Source organism: Cydia strobilella, chromosome 21 (assembly GCF_947568885.1).
Source record: "Cydia strobilella chromosome 21, ilCydStro3.1, whole genome shotgun sequence".
Lineage (NCBI taxonomy): Eukaryota > Metazoa > Arthropoda > Insecta > Lepidoptera > Tortricidae > Cydia > Cydia strobilella.
This window is the reverse complement of record NC_086061.1, coordinates 6650737-6671654: the sequence shown is the minus strand read 5'-3', so window position 1 is coordinate 6671654 and position 20918 is coordinate 6650737. Positions and strand designations below refer to the sequence as shown.

Sequence of the window (20918 nt, the reverse complement as noted above, 5' to 3'; positions counted from 1 at the left end):
TCCTAATTATTGAAATGAACGAACGAACAATTCCTACCAACCGAGCGTCTAGCGTCAAAGGAACTTGAAGTTTTAATAAAAATGCGTCCAAAAGGCTGAAAATACATAGTACGAGTAAAAAGATACCTTGACGGAGACTTCAGGTATGGCGGGGCGCGGGCGCGGCTCGTGGCATCTCTCCACGAATTGCCGACGCCGCAGGGAGAGGGTTGCCGACGCCAACCGCTCCTCCTCTTCGTCTAGGCACCTGGAAGTGAGAGGAAGAGATTTAAATGCTGATTTGACTGATAATTACGAATATAGGAGCATTAAATAACCAGCACATATCTTACAGAATACCCGATATACGTCGAGATCTACAACCAGAAATTAAGAACGATTTAACGATTTATAAAAATAGAAGTCATGTGATCTAAGTAATATGTGAAGCTACACGCCACGCTGCACACTCCGCCGAGCGCACCGCTGGAGGCTCGCCAGTCGCCACTGAGGCCGATTCGTAGCAGCGACCTTTGATAATCGTATGAAGTGACTCACCTAGCGGGCTGCGCGAGGTGCGACCGGCACGGCTGGTAGCAGGAGAGCGCAGCCATGTCGGGTGCCTCGATCCACACATCATTCGGCAAACCAGCCCGAACACCACCGCCGAGTCTGATATCTGAAAAAGAAGAAACACCATGTTATTTCAGTTGCTTTGCTTGTGCAAATTGAATGGACGCTCAAGCAGGCCGTCCGGTGCGGCGATCATGTTAGAATCTGTCTAAGCTACCTTTGCACAAACCCGAACAGAACAAAGTGAAGAAATGTTATTATAAACGTCATATTGTCATAGAAATTTGACATCAATTATGACATCACCACAGTTTGTCATTGTAAACGCCATGCAGAGTTAGGTTGGTCCGACTTTAAACCAATGCGAGCGATCTCCAATACTCTCAATTCTCAATGCACGCTGGACGCCCGAAGCCACGCTGTAAGCTCCGGTGAACGCTCGTTACATCACAATATAATATAATATTAGGGGACATCTTACACAGATCATCCTAGCCCCAAACTAAGCAAAGCTTGTACTAATATGGCTGATAGGCGACGATATACATACTTATATACATAGAAAACACCCATGACTCAGGAACAAATATTTGTGTTCATCACACAAATAAATGCCCTTACCGGGATTCGAACCCAGGACCATCGGCATCACAGGCAGGGTCACTATCCACTAGGCCAGACCGGTCGTCTAAAGTCGCACGCCGCACAGACGTACATTATAATAAGTCTACTGCGTAACATAGTAAGAGTTCCTAGAATTAATAAAATGATGTGTTGAATAGAGGTTTAGTTTCCTATTTGCCGTGTATTGTCATTGTGCAATTGTGTATATACCAGACTTAGACCAAGACCTGTCCGTGTAAAACAAAGAGAACTCAGTCCATTATGGTTTATAGAAACAGACATACGGATTGACACTTGTATACTATTATTGTTCAACTGTACATTCACTAGTGTGTCTATCCCATTGTCTAGATCAATAAAAATAGAGAGTAGCAGGGGTCAATGGAGCAAAACTTAAATAGAAAAGATGACACGTGAAAAAAAAATGATGGATTACATTTGAACTATACGTGTTAAACGAACGGTGCAAAGTATGTGTGAATGCCAGGGACTTTTTATAAGTGCAAAATAAACCACAAATTGTTTTATAAAACAATAAGTTTTTGACAACTTTTCTCGCTGACTGTATTTTTCTTTCCACTGCCAACTAATACTCATCGAGACAACTCTAACAACCCCAAACACAATTAGTTTGCGTGTTTTTATCACAGACTTGCCATGGCCACCTCCTGACTCCATCATCAGATCAGCTCCATGTCATCATAATATTACATTGTTGCAATTGTATGCATAATTTCAGCTCAATCGGAAATCGGGAAGAGGGTGATATTTAGCCACCAAGATTTGACCTATAAAAGTACTAACTAACTAACATTACACAAACAGGGCAAGTTAAATAAAAGCTCGTAAAAATGAAAAGGCAACGAAAAATGCATTTCCGCGGAAAGGGTTAATTTTCGTTCCTTCAGGCAATGCAATAACATGGTAAATGTTTGATAAACACAAGCCCACGTCAAAACATTTCTATTTCACTTTCTAAAGTGATAAAAATTGCGTTCTAAAATCACATCACACGATAACAAAAGGCTGAAAGCCAAGTGCGAACGCGAACGCGGCTACCGTATAATTTTTTTATAATTAATGCATTATTAAAACAAAAGTGCGTCCCAGTTTCAAAAACGTACGAGAATTTTGTTCATTATTTGGACGGTTATTATTTAGTTCAGAAGCGAATAGACGGAAGTTCAATACCCTATACATTTGACATTTCACGCCATAGCAACAGCTGCCTTCTACCTTCTACCGTTCATGTAACGCTGTCTTGTACATTGTAGATTCTGCCATCTTGTGGGCTACATTGGAAGCATAAACTTGACATTTACACTTCGCGCTAATAAATAGGGGACACCTGTGCTGCCCCCTACAGTTTATGCACGTTCCCTATACAAGTTAAACCAAAAAGAAGTCGGATGGGCCAAAATAAACCGGGTCGCTCAAAAATTAACAAATACGTTTACCTTTCTGTGTCACAACCAAAGACGAATATTTTGAACGTTTTGTTTCCAACCCGCATTGGGCCAGCACCAGCGTGGGGCCTACAGCTCAAGCCCTCTCGTGCATGAGAGGCCTGTACCCAGCAGTGGGACATATATAGGCTGGATTATTTATTTTACGTTTTGTTTCAGTTAAATTATGAAGTTTTAGATAATATTTTGTAAAATAATTTAAGTACTAAAAATATTCCAAAAATTTTTTTGTAACGTATTTTTGGGCTAGCCTGTATTATGAATTATGAAAATATGGTCTCACAAAAGTTCACATTTCAACCACGGCATCGCGATCATCACTTTCAGTAGTTTCAGTTCCGCCACGACGCACTTTGCAAATAGACAACTAACACATACGCCAAAACGACAGTAAAGCACCACATTATTAATCATCGGCGCATTCATTACTGGTCCATTGTTGCAACAATAAACTGCCGACCCGAATATTTCGGACAAAAGGTGTCGAACATTCGTAATTGCGACGCGTTGTTTGCTAGCATTTCTTTTGCATGGCTGGCGCTAGCATATTTTTATTTTGTACACAGTCAGTTGCGCTATGTCTGCTCAAGTACCGCTCTTAAAAAGAATTTGACGATGGTAATGGTAGACAGTTGATGTATTATTAGTACCAATACACTTCGCGCAAAAGGTTTAAAATCAGTTCGAGAGCTAGTAAGTAGCAGTAATATGTTTAACAAACAGTTTTTCAAATATCTTTGCCGAGTTACTATTACATATTGAGTTAATCGATAGAATGCAGAGTACTTTTACAACAGCACGTAAATTTAATTAAAATAACACTTATATTTATGATTTCTTTTATCGCTTCGTAAAGAAGACTCTACCCCAAGACGACCCTACTCATAAGAGCCAACTATATTTTTTAATAACATCTCTAACTTCTACCTGATTAACTTTATAAGTTAAAACATAACTTCCCTATGTTTTCCACCATTGTCATGGTTTCTCATACATAATTGCCAGTTAATCTCGTCTTGGATAAAACTAGACTTCACGTACTTTCGTTTTCCCGCGAATCTTAACTTTCTAGTTTAACGTATCGCGCTAACATCTAGATTATCTAGTGCTCACTTGGACACTAGAGTACACCTATGCGAATAGGTAGGCTAATATAAAATGTGGTATTTTCTACAAAAAGGGACCTTATTGTCGATGGCGCTTACGCCATTATTAACGATGCTCCGATATAAATACAATCCCGCGCGACGCTGTGCGGCGTAAGCGCAATCGACAATAAGGTCCCTTTTCATACAAAATGCCCCAAATGATCATTTACAGTTTCATCAGGTATGCCAAATTAGGATGACTATCAGGACGGCAGATGTATATCAACAAATGGCATATTATTTTCACCATGTTAGGAGTTGAAATTCAAAAAACCGGCCAAGTAACTTCCGTACAATTACGCAAAAAACGGCAAAAAAATCCCGTTTGTTATATGGGAGCCCCACTTAAATATTTATTTTATTCTGTTTTTAGTATTTGTTGTTATAGCGGCAACAGAAATACATCATCTGTGAAAACTTCAACTGTCTAGCTATCACAGTTCACGAGATACAGACGCACGGACAGCGGAGTCTTAGTAAGAGGGTCCCGTTTTACCCTTTGAGTACGGAACCCTAAAAATTAACAACATCTGAGAGTGAGAAAGTAGTAATCGTAGGTATTAACTATCTCACTATATATGGTAACTGCTTCTTAATATGGTTTTATAATAATAGCAGTTAATTTAGCCGTAAAAATGGATAACACCGCCTATAATAAGCTATAAATACCATTACCAACATAATAACAACATCCACAATTCAACGGTCAAGTTTAGCAAAAAAGTTATATGACTCACTGAAGCATTGAAGTTCTGTTGCGCAAGCGGCTCTTTAACAATGACTGTGTTCGTTAGATCTCTTTGACTCTTACGCCGTTTTAAAATAGACGAGACACGTCAAATTAAGCCGAAAATGGGCGATCTGCGGAAATAATTCGTGTAGTTTTAAAAATTGGTATAGTTATACCTTGCGGTGTCCATCTGGACACTAAACTGTGGAATGAACTGTCGCCCGCGGTATTCCCGGACCGACGACCTTTAAACCTTTATGAAAAGAGCGTACTCCCACTTTAAAGAGCGGCAACGCACTTCCAACCCCTCTGGTGGTGCAGGTGTCCATGAGCGACGGTTATTACTTACCATCAGGCGATTCGTCCGCTCGTTTGCCTCCTATATCATAAATGCGTGTCCAGTTCAATAACGGCTTCAGGATGCTGTTGGGGCTACCACGCTTTTGCAGTGCATCAGGCATGTTTGCGGAAGCACGAATGGACGATTTTCATGCCATAATGAGAAAAAGAATCGCCTCTCAAATGTATCGCCTGCGGGGTAGCACCAACAGCTTGATGGTAGATATAGCCGAGAGGTGGGATTGTCCGTTTTTTAGCCACTGGGCGTCGGCTCATCGTCCTGTTTACCGGGACCCCAAATGAGTAAAAAAACTGTAATACCTAGGTTAAGATGTACTAACTCTAATATTATAAGTCTTTATATAACTAACAATCTATGGGCAATCTGGCCTGAAATAAAGAATTTTATTTATTATTATTTATTTATAAAAGCCCCACCTCAAAGATTTTCAGTTAGGTACAGTAGAGTTATGTGTACACTACGAGTACCCTCAGGAGTCGCGAGCATGTCGTATGTCGTTACGATGTATCGGAAAACTCGTACGTTGGGCTAAACCCCCGCACGTTGCGGCTTATTTCAGTAGTAAACAAGTAATTGACGGGAGCAGTCACAGGATGTGTACCTATAGCAGTAGCCAGTCTGTACGCCAGTCCGCCACAAAATACATAATCGAAAATGTTAGTCTATTTTATGAACTAGCCAATGATATACTCGTAAGAACGCAATACGAAATCGCCCCATCGACACACGACAGTGTGCATGGTGCTTGTAATGTGAAAAAGACACATTTAATATAGTTTAACGGAGTTTAAAGTTAAGTTCGTAGTAAATCGTTAATTGTGGGATTTCAAAAAGTACGACTAATAATATTAATGTGGTCTAAAAGTTACTTTTGAAAAATTATTGTAAATATTATTATTTCCCAACCCTTTCAATACTTACACCAATGTATGTAGACCGTACCGTCATTGTCTTGTCAGTATATTTAAACATACCTATTAGACGATGTCAACGGGGTAGCGAATATTTTAGACGGGCTACAAAACATTGTAAATACTCCAGTTGAGTACTGCTGTAAACCGTATACATATACTGTATACTGTGTGAAAACTCACTCGGGTCGGATCGAGTTTCGTATGTTTGTATACCTTTCAGCCGGGGAACCCGATTCTGCCTGGATTGGAGTAAAATGATGTTTATTTGCGGGACGCGGCTCACGCTAAGTAGGTTTTATGGAGGGCCACGTGTAGACGACGGTTTTCGTTCGTACTAGAAAATTATTGAACAAATAAGTGTACCGAAATTAAATTTTGATCACACTTGCTCGAAAAAGATCTCATTTCATGCAGGTGTGGTGTACTGAAGAACAAAGGCCTATATTGTTCCCGCGGGAGTTGTGGATTGTGAAAAAACCGGCTAAGTGCGAGTCGAACTCGCGTTCCAAGGGTTCCGTACATTATACAATCTTTAACAATGTATTTTAATGTGAAACGTGAGTGAAATGTCTTTACAAAATCCGTAGGGGTCGGATCAAAAACTATGTAATTAAGTCCGACTCACGCTTGACTGAACATTTCTAATAGGTTTTCCTGTCATCTATAGGTAAGGAACTGTTTTGTGTATTTTTTCAAAATTTTAGACCCAGTAGTTTCGGAGATAAAGAAGGGGAATGGTATTTTTTGGCTTTTTTCTTAAATAACTTCTAAACAATTTATTTTAAAATTACAGAAAAAATATATTTGAGATTCTCACAATAAGCTATATCATTTGATATGTACCTAACACGATATAGTTTAAAAAATTTTTTTTTTTTTTTCTTATTTAGCCCCCAACAGTGGCCCCCATGTGTAAAATTCGTTTGTTTACGTTTCATGTCCGCCTTTGGAACATAAACTTACATAAGTGTACCAAATTTCAACTTAATTGGTCCAATAGTTTTGGAGAAAATAGGCTGTGACAGACGGACAGACAGACAAGACGAACGAGTGATCCTAGAAGGGTTCCGTTATTTTTTCCTTTTGAGGTACGGAACCTTAAAAAAAGCTATAACTCCCTAGAGAGTTGTTATGTAAGGGTTATATATGAGGCATTTGAGAACTCAGAAAATCAGTAAACCTTCGACGTTGATCTCATTCATGATTTTCTTATAAATTTATAATAAAAAAATATGTAGATACACCAGCAGTCACCAATGTATAATTGTTCTCTACATATACTAAATGAATCTATTCAAAACATGTCCAAGCCATTCTGCAGCCCGCTATCGTACTTACATATAGGAGCATATGTGACGCTTCGCTTTTGTAATAGCAGCATTAGCTTCAAAATGTAAAATAGCGGCTTAGCTAATGTTTTAATTAACTCCAACAGGCTCGGTTCGGCCTGAACTGCATTCCCGTCACTTAGGCGACAGGCTATTCAGTCCAACTAATATATAGGCCTTGCATGAAGCCGAGAGAAAACAATAATGTAATAGGTATTTAATTTACACACATGTAGAAAAAGGAGATAAGAATTCTAAATGACGCTAACAGTTTGTCTATACAAATTACAAATCCAGTTGTATTTATTCACGGTCTCTTTTCCCAGTCCGATTCGTACCTATAGATACTTTACATACATTTCAAAGAATAAAACAAGCAAAATTTACTTCGGTTTGCATAACGGGTATGATTGGCACCCACCGCTGAGCTGTTTACTCACTGGGAGTAAGGTCAATGTGGAGAAAGACCGGTATATACAATTTTGGTGGAGAAGACCGTCATAGGGCAAGAACTTTCGTTTTGAATACGTACTACGCTGTGACAGTCAGAAAGGAAGAGCTCCGCTACTTGTGCCCTGCTGAACTTCTGTAAGCGAAGTATGTGTACAATACAAACGCGACAAAAGCGACGAAAGGGCTTGTAGACGATCTTACCTGGTAGAAAGTCTTCACATTGACCCAAGAGTACTTTAGCTAAGCCGCGGACACAGACGGGCGGACAGTCAGGCAAACGGATATGGCGGAATCATTCCTTAATGTCATTCAAATCAAATATAACAGACCTCGAGGTCTCTGTCTATACTGGTTACATTGGACTCCCATACGCTTGATAAGAGCATTGGAATAACAGCCATATTGGCTCCAGGCCAACGGGCTGTGACCCTAATTACACCTGTGCTTGTTCAATGCATATTGAATTTCTGGCCCCTATTTCAGCATCATCTAACCTTTTGACCGCCATGAAACCCATAAAATCACCGTGGAGACTCGGGACTATAACCCAAATCCTCTTGTGATTCTTGTGAGAGGTCTGTGCCCAGCATATTGATAACTTTAGAATTTTTGGAACCGGAAATGAGCTTTGAGCTTTTTAACCTCGCCTAAGAAAGATCGAAATATTTTGAGTAGACTACCAACCTTCAATATTTCGAGAGGCACTAGAGTTTTTGCACGGCTGCACGCTTTGATATCCAAGACATTATTGAAGTGACTGTATCATTGTACAGCCTATTAGAGACGAGTCTAGTCTAATTATCTCAAAGTATGTAGGTTAACTTTAAAGAAAGCAATTATTGCAATTGACAGTGTGGTACATTTATTACACTAATAAAAGTGATCGTACACGTTGGTTGGTGTATACTTGGATAGTCCCTCTTACTCATTGGCAGGCGGTCACGAATCTTCTAAATGTATCTGTTTTAAAAGAAAAACGTCACAAGTCTGTCAGAAACTAAACTGGGCAATGTAGAAATTGCAGAACACTTAACGACTTCGTAAACGTCGTAAACTATTTTTTTTTTAATTGGTCACTCGGCTGTCATACATTTTTTATTTACCACAAATGATCAAACTTGTTGAAAATATCAGTTTTTTACCTGTATTTGTAGTGCAAGACGATCTTACTTGCCAAATTTCAAAGTTCCAGGTCATCGGGAAGTACCCTATCAATTTTGATTCCCTTCAGTATCGAAATATACGTTTTTTGTGGCATAAACGGCCGTATCTTTTTTTATATGATTTTTTCACAGCTTTAAGGGACCGTGGATCTGAGTATATGGTTTAAATTTCAACTCGATACCTCAACGCGTTCCTGAGATTAAGGGTCTTGATAGACAGATGGACAGACGGACAGACGGAAGGACAACAATGTGATCCTATAAAGGTTCCGTTTTTTCCTTTTGAGGTACGGAACCCAAACGCTAAAAAGTGATTGAAAAAAAATCACACCAATCACCATAAAGCTACACGTTCGTTAGCAATTAGCATCAAACAGGACGAGAAATATTTAGCAACAAACAGGACGAGAAATATTTAGCATCAAACAGGACGAGAAATATTTAGCAACAAACAGGACGAGAAATATTTAGCAACAAACAGGACGAGAAATATTTAGCATCAAACAGGACGAGAAATATTTAGCAACAAACAGGACGAGAAATATTTAGCAACAAACAGGAAGAGAAATCTCTTATTTTTTGTCCTTTAGTCGGTTTTTAAAGTGAAATAACTTGGCAAGAAAAGTTCGATTCGATTGTAACGGAAACCGCGAGAATTTTACTAAAACTATAGGCTATATGTATTGATTGTACATTTTATATTTGCGAGAAATAAGGCTTTTATATTTTTATTTTATTTTTTATAGGTATGACAGGTATGTCCATTTTCTGGTCCAGCCTAAAGTGGATGTCAGTGGTTAGAATGTCGTCCATTATTTACTGGATACCCGGAATATCAGTCTACAATACATATAATATTTATCTCGTATAGAGAGCGTTGTTCAAAGTAAACTTATTAATATTTAAGCTGCTAGAATATACTCTAAGAACAAATTAAATTATTTTCTATGAAAATATTTTAATTTGTGGTTTTTCAAGTAGACACACTACTATTTAAACTATAAACTGAAATAAATATCATATACGATGGATTTTTTCCATCGTATATGATATTTATTTCAGTCTGCTAGAATATAGGTAAAAAGCTAAGCAGTATAAGTAAGTGTGAACAGCCCAATCAACTCTTTGATAATATAGTTACGTCTGTTTGGTTCCGGACGTAATGTTGTCGAACTAACTGTTGTTGCCTTTGTGCTCAGATTTTATCACAAAAACATTGAGTCCGTCGTAGATTGGCTTTATTTTTAGTTATTTTGGTAGGAGGGAAATACGGAAAATTGGCCAAGTTTTTAAAATCATTGCTATGTTATGTGAAAATAACTGTCTCTGTTACCTCACTGAACCGATTTAGATGAATTTGGTATGAAGATCGTTTGAAGCCCGGGGAAGGATATCATCATTCCACGCAGACGAAGTCGCGGGCAGAAACGAGTTGTATCCATAATAGCACTGGTTACTTAGGTACTTACTTAAAACGGAACAGCTGACAGCCCTACGGAGTAACGGAGAAGAGATGTTGAAAAATGAATGACCGAAGATCGATATCAATGAAGCGCTCGAACCTGAACATTCCAGGGCATAAGCTGCAGCGATTTACTATCTCATTAATAAAACTTGGAAAACCGCTGTAAAATTATGTCTCTTTCTAACAAAGACAAATGTAAAAATGACGGATAGGATATAAACGTTCATGTTATAAAAAACTTATTTGATGATCATCATAAAGGTTGACTGGAAGAGATCCCTTATAGGGATAAGTACATTGTACATTGTATATATTTTTGTTCTTTTATTGTGTTTGTAATCTGTCTTATGTACAATAAAGTGTTTACATACATACATACATCATTGATAAAAACTATCCTGTCCTTCCTCGGGCCTCAAATTATCTTCATGCCAAATTTCATCTTAATCGATTCAGCGGTTTAAGCGTGAAGAGGTATCAGATAGACGGACAGACAGAGTTACTTTCGCATATATTATATATATTAAGTAGGGATGAAGACGCAAACCTATTCAACGTTTTAAAAAACTATACAACGATATGTTTTGGGGAATGTGGAGTTACAGCAATCGTTGATATCGATGATTATTGATTAGTTTACCAATATCTCGTCCCGATTCTCGATGTACGAGTAACAGGCTCGGTAGGGTTAGTACTAGTATCAGGTGGAATGGAGTTCGGAACACAATGGATATAAGATATGTGGAAACTCGTCACATTTCTTTGAATTTTTATGGAAGATCGACCCGATTTACCCCTTACGTTCATACTTCATAGTATCAAGTCCAGACTAGAGTAATAGTTGTACGTTAGACGAAAGTATCAAAAAAGCTACATCTCATGCCTTAACCCACACGTTAATCTAATATGCCGCTCCGTAACCCACGCAACGGCCGCAGTTCAAACAACGCCGATTTTGATTACACACACACACACACACACACACATTCATTACAATACTTACAGACACAATACAATGACACAGTTGAATGAAATTCAACCTTAACGTAACGAGATAAAGTCTAATAATGGTTAGCCAAGTGTTCTGCTGTTAATACCAGTCAATGTTAACTGAACTTCAACCTTATTGCACATATATACGGTCCACTAAAGGTCATTTAAAAGCGTTAATGGGGCCTACAGTGAACACCGAAGTTCGCAAGTTGAGGGAATCTTTCTCTGTCGCTCTAATTACGCCTTGATTGGAGTAAAAGAGAAAGATGCTCGCAATATGCGCACCTAGGTATTCGCGGTAGGCCCTCTGGTTAGTAGTGTTAGTACAGTCGACGGCACAGGTAATTTAAGTGGTTTTCAACTTTAACACAATTGGATAAGGTGGTAAATTGTGTAGTTATGGTGATGTGAGTCACACAAATAGATCGATTGGACGATTCTTTCATAAATGAACTACTAAGGATGATCATATCAATATCTCTTCGTCGGTTTCACTTTTAGACAGTTTGTACTGAACAGCTGGCTTTCTAGGGCGGCTATTTTCAAAAAGCAAACTTTGACCACTGGGTGTCCATGAGGTGTTTTCAAAGGAATCCATCAAAAAGTCAACCATCCATAATCCAAGCAAGTCTGAACACATATTGTGACTTGTGACGACGATACAGTAGTGTTCAGTATGTATTTTAGGGGCTCGGTGAAAAATAAGGAATCATCAAACTTGAGAATTGAGAACCACTTTATCTAGGGTGTAAGGTCAATGTGGAGAAGACCGGCTACATTGTCTACAAGCTCTCGTCGCTTTTAACTTTATACACAATAGTACATTATGATACAAGTGTGCTAAGTTGGTCATTACACACGAGGCGCTATTGTGCGCGCGCGCTGTAAGCGAGCGCGCAATAAGAAAGCCGATGTGTGTAATGACCAATGCACACGCTTTTCATACGACGTTTTTCAACACACTTGCAAGAAAAAAAAGAAACTCATGTTAATCAAATTTTAATAGTTAAAACAGTTAGTATTGTGTGTTGCATCTGTCATACTGCCGGCCGCCCCTCGCCCCGGCCGCGGGCGGCGCGGCGGGCGGGCCGGCCGGGCCGCGCGCCGCGCAGGCGGTCGGGCGCGCCGGTGCCCGCCAGTCTGATCAATTAAGGAAGGATCCCTTTCCATGCATATTATTAGCAATCAGTTACCTTCTTAACTCAGTCGGATAATATAATGAAAAACCACGAGTAGAATAATACACTGAAAGAACACGCGTGTTTAATATCTAGGATTATGAGCCAAAAATCGGTGGAATAAAAACGTCGTTTTGAGCAAGTGTGTTGAAAACTCCATTTAATAGAAGGTCGGTAAAGCAAAAGGAGTGAAGCTGCGTCTGATGGACGTACATATACAAATACGAGAGTTCTAGCTCTATGTCGGTCTTCCCTGCAATACGTTTTATTACGACGGTCTACTCCACATTTACCTTATTCCGTCTGTACCGGCCCTAAATGTTATATTTCAGAATATATAAATATTCAGATGCACCAGACTGCCAGTGTCAGAGTATGTAAATGTTCTACTCATGCTCTTTTCTTTTATATTTAACATATAATTATCTCAAATGGCTATGTAGGTTTCAATAAAGAAGACAAAGTAACGTTATCCTATAAAACAGCGGGACATCACAATTTAATATCAAGTTACCGAAATATTTAAAACTGGTATGCGAATATGCTAATAATGTTTATGGTCCGCTAACTTTAGCCGCTTTTTAAAACGACGTTTATGCCGTTTGTTATTAGGAAACTTAAAGCGTTTTGGAATGAAGGTGGATAACTGTAATAGTTGCGAAATCGACGCGAGCGCATCGTTGCTAACATTAGTATGGCCATAATAAGCTATGCTTATTATTCGTAAGGTCAGAACGTGTAACAGAGAACAATTTTTAGGGTTCCGTACCCAAAGGGTAAAAACGGGACCCTATTACTAAGACTCCGCTGTCCGTCTGTCTGTCACCAGGCTGTATCTCATGAACCGTGATAGAGTTGAAATTTTCACAGATGATGTATTTCTGTTGCCGCTATAACAACAAATACTGAAAGTACGGAACCCTCGGTGGGCGAGTCCGACTCGCACTTGTCCGGTTTTTTTGCTGACCGTCAAACGTGGTAAACTGGTAACATTATTTTCTGTAAGCAACTTTACCACACTACGTTTAGTAACAAAATATGGTGTAGATCACAATTAAGATTCGCAATTTGCAGCACATTAGTTACTGGACTTATATTGACCGGGATATAGACCGTGATTACCTTTTGTATTATTTGTGAGCTCCCGATATTCTTTGAGTCTAGTGAAACTAACCGTGAATCATTCAAAACTCTACATTAGTTACTGCTTGCTACAGTCAAGGTATTAAATATCGATACATTAAAAGTGCCAAAAATATGTATACAAACCTTTTTGGGACTTTGTAAGTGTCGATATTTTACACCTGAATGTTTACAGCAGTGTCGAAATATAGGAAATTCACAACACTCCTAACTAAACCTTATAATAAAAAACCGGCCAAGTGCGAGTCGGACTCGCGCACCGAGGGTTCCGTATTTTTTTAGTATTTGTTGTTATAGCGGCAACAGAAATACATCATCTGTGAAAATTTCAACTGTCTAGCTATCACGGTTCATGAGATACTGCCTGGTGACAGACAGACGGACAGCGGAGTCTTAGTCATAGGGTCCCGTTTTTACCTTTTGGGTACGGAACCCTAAAAAAGGCACAAGGTCCACCGATGTACAAGTTTACAGTGTGGGAGATGGTACATGACAAATGCCTAAAAAATGATTTAAGTCCGTAAGTGCTGCGAAGATATTATCTTTTACAATTACATAGTATGTATCTACAAAAAGTTCCCTTTCAAGCGTGTATATTGTGACGAAGGACAGGCGGAAACCTATACTGAGCATGACACGACATGAGCTTGGCCGGTTTTTAATAGTATTGGTATTGTATTGTCCTAGTCCTAGCTCTAAGTAAATTGATTTGCATGGTAGGTTTTAATTAATTGTACTGTTTAACATTAGTATTTAAGTTTTTTGTTAAGAACACTTCTATGGGCCATGCCTGAAAATAAATGATTATTTAATTTAATTTAATAGTACCTACCTACTTAGTACTTATTAGTTAAAAAGAAAATTTTGCATTACATTTTTACCCCATTTATGACATAATCTATGACGAACAGCAAGGTCAATTGTTTTCAAATCGCTTCGAAATTCGCGACGCTCATCGGCCAATTTATGTTGTCTTAAGTTATTCAAAATTAATGATTCTTCGCTGATTACACGCTTTGTCGTTATTGACCTGATACTTGACCTGGTTAGTTATGTAATGAAAGACACGTACTTGGTGGATTTGTTTTGAAAATATCGTGGAAGTGGGACAAAATGGATCTTTGGCATATGCAAAGTTAGCAGTTTTCAAAATATTACGCAACGCTACGCTAGTTAGTTCAAAAATATGTTTATTATACTTAGCTGTGGTCAGAATTTTCGTCTGACATCGTACTTCGTTAAAATTTGCTGCAAATACATATAAACATAAGATAAAACTATGAAAACGGATTATATCGCGTTTATTGAATCTTCTCCGGTCCGAGGTGTAGGGTTGGAGCCGGCGTAGTTTTTATCGCGTGTATATATATATTTACTTGAAAATAATTGTAGTGTATAACTAGCCTTATGAACTGATTTTGCGTGTACAACCAGCCTTAAACTTTATAGTCTATGATGGTTCATTATTTTTAGTATGTGGGTATTTTTGCACTTTGTAGTTTTTCCTCAGTCACCCGTTGACCACGAACGCTGTAAAGGGTTCGAAACGTCGGGATGTATTATAAATTCAATATACACGATATAATCAGTTTTCATAGTTTTATTTCATGAATAACTATCGCGGTAACCGAAGACAATATTACATATAAACAGTTTGATATTTAGGTACCTAGTAATTTGTCGTCAGCCTTTTTGTAAACGATTTTGGACGTTAACGAACCATCAATACGATTATGATATATTATGTGTCCATGCAACTTTGCAGCTCTCTGTACATCAGTGGTCAAGAAAGTTAATCCTCTCTCGTTGATTGTGCAAACTCGCCCTTATGGATCGGGTATAAATAGTACATATTATAAACAGTCTATGTTTGGGTTTCTCACGGGCTATCGGGACATATGGAGCTATCAAACAGGCTATTAATCGTTGTAATGAAACTATATGGTTATCGGGAACAGCTGCACTGATAGTTTGGGTACTATAAACCCGGTAGTTAACGGAACTGATGTTGTTTCACCGAATATTAACTCTATTTATTAACAACGTTATTTGTACATTATTATATTTACTTAAAACTAGCGACCCGCCCCGGCTTCGCATGGGTTACACAAAACCTTGACAAATTATACACCTAGACCTTCCTCAAGAATCACTAGGTATTGATAGGTGAAACACGCATGAAAATCCGCTCAGTAGTTTTTGAATTCATCCCGAACATACATTACATACAGACAGAATGAACCCGGAACGAGATCTGGCGAGACATAAAACCCTTCCTGTAGTCAGATAAAAAGAGAAAGAAGGAAACCCCTTATGGCAAGAAAGGGATAAAATATCATATATTTGCTAATTTGGGCTGGTACATTAGATAGATAGATAGATATATTTATTTCTAATTGGAAATTACATGTTTTTTTCACTTAAAAATATCACAAATTCACAAAAAGATCGGCAAATGTAAACAAAGATTATAATAAGCAACAAAACAAAATATAAGATAATCATACGAACCAATAATGTGAACAAAACGAAATAAAATTTATAAATAAAATAGTCAAATTCCGAATTGAAGTAATTTAAAATTTAAATATGAAATGTCAATGTTGTATATAATACTAGGGCTTCCTAGTTAATCTAATGTCAGAAAGTCATAAAACAATGTCAAAAATCAAATACAATACAATAATATAAAATCAAAAAATTACAATTTAATATCAAACAAAAATACGATATATTTATATGAAAGGGGTTTAGACTACAGTCAGCGTCAAAAGGATGTATCATGTAACTGATATCATCTCATAGTTTTTCAAAAATAAATATAAAATTGGATAAAATAGATACATTTCATTCGTAATCTATCTAATACTATTGAATATTAGTGCTGACTGAACGAGTTTAACACCCTAGGGCAATTTATGAGTAATACCGCAATCAGGTCATGCATAGCATTGATAATAGAAGATCAAAGGTCAGCATATGCATTGCCATGTGTTCGATATCAGTATAGTTACAGGCGTATCGTGTCACATTTCAACACTTGACATATCAAGGTCTTTAGCAATGGCTACCTGGGAACAATAACTGGAGATAAAACTAGGGAAGCCTTTAATAAATTCGCTCAAAATACGGTTCTGCGTTAACACTAAATATTAAATAGGAACGATTTTTTTCCATGTATATATTTCTCAATTTAGGAAACTACGACTGCACATCAGAATTTCTACCTCTCGATTCTACTATACAGAATATTTTTTTGTCAATAATATCTAATATTTTATCGCTGACTACATTTTTCCAAAATATGTATATGACAATTTGTCGTTAATCAAAAAAACCGCTCCGATATAAGCTGAGAATACGTGTGCCATATCCATTTTTAGAACAAAATTGTTTTTAATGATTCCTAAAATAACAAAAAATATACTATAATTAAATTTAAATGTGCCATATCCGCATTTTACTATAGGATAATTACACTGTCAACAGAAAATTATCACAAAAGTGTTAAAATTTACACATCAAAAACGGATATGGCAATAATAAAAATGCTTGTATTTCATGATTACCACTATATTCAAAATATTTGTATGGTTCTATAAATAGTAAATTTATGTGCCAAAATGATAAATAAATAAGTTAGATATTTCCTAAATGTAAAATTTTTTGAAAAAAAAATTTTTTTTTGCTTCTTATCGCTCTCCTGCAAACCAGCGTAAGTGGCGTATGGCAGTTATGGCACCAACGTCTTCACACCCGACGATATATGATGGAGACTGTACTAGAAAATAATACCTATTTTCAATGCATTTGAGTGTATCCATTTTGTGCTTCTATCTATTTAAAGTTGATATTAAATAAGTTAGTTCGTAAGCAGTAGCGTCGCGGTCGCGGAAGCAATAACGGCAAAGTTATTTTAATAACTCCGATATTGCGGTCGCATAAGGGCCCCATATGTCGCGGTTCGTGGTTCGTATATACGATACGGGAAATATTAAGTGTATTCTTGGTACAGTACAGAAAGCATGACTAGCTGCGGTTGTGACAATGCGTCAAAAGTATCTTAACTACCATACTCAAATACTCGTAGAGTTACGAAAAGTAGTGTCCGACCGAAACCGAAGATTCACTTATGCTCTAGTTTTAAAAACGAACCTTCGGCCGAAACATGAGCTTTATGCCATAATTTGCCGAAACCGAAACTTACGCCCGACACTACTCTCTCTACTCGAATAAATAAAATATAAAAACACAGAAAACTTAACTCTCATTTTGTAGCAGCCAAGTAAAAAAAAAACAGTTTCACAAAAAGGCCTCCAGACGAGTACATCCAGACAAGTAGGTAAGTACAGCAGATGCATAAAAATCATCTTTTTTACGCATTCTTCACAGAAACAAGCATATTTTAAAAACTGGGCAGTTGTTACAAACGCTTGCCTTATCAATCCCAAATTACCATTATAAGCGTGAGCTTAGATTACTCATAGAAATTATGGATTTTAAGATCAAGTAACAGTGGTCATGACTACCGGGCGCAACATCCAATAAGGATACCTACAGTACCAGTGCTCAAAACAATGCATTCTTACTTATGTCGCTCTTATGATGGGTGCAAGTCAAAAGGCATTAAAAATGTATGGAGCCAGTATAGAGTTACTACGTTTCAGTTTTGGGATCAACGAGTGTAAATACATACGATGTGAACGAACCGGCGCGTGCGTCGAATGTTTAACACTGTACTGTCGTGCACGAAAGTGTTTCTGTTTTTATTTCGATTTAAAGAAAAAAAAGGCATTAGCATGTCGAGCACTAGGAAGTTTGGAAGATACATTTACACGCGAAGCGTTGTGAAACTATTAGGGAGTGGTAGGTACTTTTGGCGTGTTATTCAAAAGATATACATATTTCGGTTACAGTACACGAAAACTATAATTTAGGTATTTATAAGTAACGTTCATATCTTTTTTAGATTATTGTCAAAGAGATAGGATTCACGAAGGACTGGAGATTTGATCGATTTTGTATCACGTATATAATTTAAAAACATTTTATGTTTAATCAGGTTTCCAGATTGTTTGTTTAAAATAAAACTTATTACTTCTGAACAACATAATACAAAGGTATCATTTCGTATAAAGCTAAGATAGCTAATATAGCACTAGCTCTTTTCTATGCAAAATGCAACAGATTAAACTTTAACCGTCTTTAAAGAATCACAGCCATTCTAGGACTACTAGACAGAGATAAATAGCACTTAAACGTTCTACATATTTTAAAGATGGCGGCTGGCGAACGCTTTAAGAGTCACACGAACCGGCAGCCAAAAAGCAAAAAGCCGCTCCATACAATCGAAGTTATGTAAGTACGCTCAAATTTTAACATGATTAGCACGAACATTTACCTAATATATATCTAAGTCTCGTACTACATTTCGTTGTTAAAAATTATTAGGTATACAAAGAAAATAGTGCAAGTAGAAGTTTAGTATGAATGTACTACTCTCTCTCTCTCTCTCCTACTCGTTCTAATTTATTTGTATTACAATATGTTCATGTTATTTCAGAGTGTACCTGCATTTTAAAATGAGAGCGTAACTTCAATTGTATGGGAGCGGCTATTTGGCGACGGGTTCGTGTGACTCTTAAACGTTCTATTTTAAAGATGGCGGGCTGACGAACGCTTTAAGTTTATAGTTACTCGGGGGAAATGACAGAAGTAGCTTGTGAATATTTTATGGAACAATATCTTTCTCGTGGGACGCGGACAAATTTACTAATTCATCTGGCGACTACTTTAGAGATTATAATATAAAAAATATGAGCAGCATACACCGATTTAAAAAAAAGTTTATTGCGTGGCTGATTTTTACAAGTGTTCGGGGTTATACGAGAAATATAAAAGGGAAATTTATATGGGTACCTAAATCGATTCAATTTTTGACTATCGTAGAGAAATACATGGCAAGATCTCATTATAACTAAGGATACTATTATATATGTCTTTAGAACATAATTATTAAATGTTATAGACATAAATGAACAGTCAATAAGCAAGGTATACGGTGGATTATTCTTCTTATAAGTCATATTACCCTAATAGAATAGAATAGAATTAAATAGAATAGAATACTTTATTCGTAAACACACACAGACAATAGACATACATTAAAAGAACATGAAAATAAAGTGTCACGAAAAGGTCCCATCTCAGCATGCTGCTGGCGACTTCCAGCGCTGATCTTCCGATAAGACCATCAGGTGAGAATCACGGAAGGTAACAGACAAAAAGAAAGCAACATAAAAGAAAGAGACATAAAATATGGCGAAAAATAAAATTACACATCGTTTACACAAACTAATACAAAAAGAGATACAATATAACGACATAAGAACATAACATAAGTACATAACATTAAGACAGATTAATACAGACTTTTTTCAAAGTTTAAATATATATGCTGAGATAATTAGTGTTAAGCATGTGCGGGGTCGAAAAGACCCCGTACCGACGCACACGTTTAATATTAAACACTTAAGTGCACAACTATACTACCCACCGCGAAGCTCACTTATCTGCGTTTAACACATATGCATAGTCGGGTCACTGCATCCACAATCACATGCGTTACCAAGTTACCATACATAGAAGTGGCAGTGCGTCAAAAATATTTGTAGGAAAGCCGGAATTTGGCTTTCTTGATATCGGATCGAAAGTAAAGTGTTGAAAATTGTACTTTAATTTTCTTATTCTTTAAATAGCAAAAACGCGGACAGATAATTTAGTAAACTTTGTAAGCTTTACCTGCAATCATCTCTCTGCCTCATGTACAGACAGTCACCATCAAATAGATAGTGACGGCCAATGTGGCCAAATATATCGTAACTCACCTTGGTTACTAATAGAAATACCGATGTGTACCGATATATTCGACCACTTTGGCTGTCACTATATATTTGGCACTGACTGTACCTCATGACGGTTACACTCGATCCAAGCACGTCCATCATACCGGACGTCCGCCGTAATACACGTAACGTCCTTTGCTCATTGAGGCATTACGTTCCATAGCGGGCTCTCTCCCGCTTCTTAGTACAATAAAGTATAGTATAGACCGAATAATGGAAACCGAATTAGTTTTTCTTCAATAGAGACGAAAGATCAGAAATCGCAATCTTAAAACAATCTCTTAATGTAGCTCGCCGGACGTCTACATAACCATTATTCATTACTTACTGATGAGTTATGATTCTGACATGACTCGAAAAAAATCGTCCATAGAAAGACAAGGCAATCGCCCACTTCATTCATGAATAATTGAATATTTCACGCCAAAACAAAATAGACATCAAACTGAAATTGAAAGCCTGTTTTTTTGTATTGTAATTGATCTAAGCACGTCC

The 20918-nt window shown here is 37.4% G+C and overlaps 1 protein-coding gene across 5 annotated transcripts in view; it reads right to left on the bottom strand.

The window, feature by feature from the left end:
• Positions 1-20918, bottom strand: part of LOC134751317 (uncharacterized) — a 104939-nt gene that overhangs the window by 14682 nt on the left and 69339 nt on the right. For all 5 annotated transcript variants that reach the window (XM_063686704.1, XM_063686708.1, XM_063686703.1 and 2 more), the window contains exons 2-3: positions 538-658; positions 127-247 (exon numbers count right to left, since the gene is read on the bottom strand). In XM_063686704.1, coding sequence (XP_063542774.1) covers positions 127-247; positions 538-593 — 177 coding nt within the window. In that variant the 5' untranslated portion in view covers positions 594-658. The remainder of the gene's footprint in view (positions 1-126; positions 248-537; positions 659-20918) is intronic.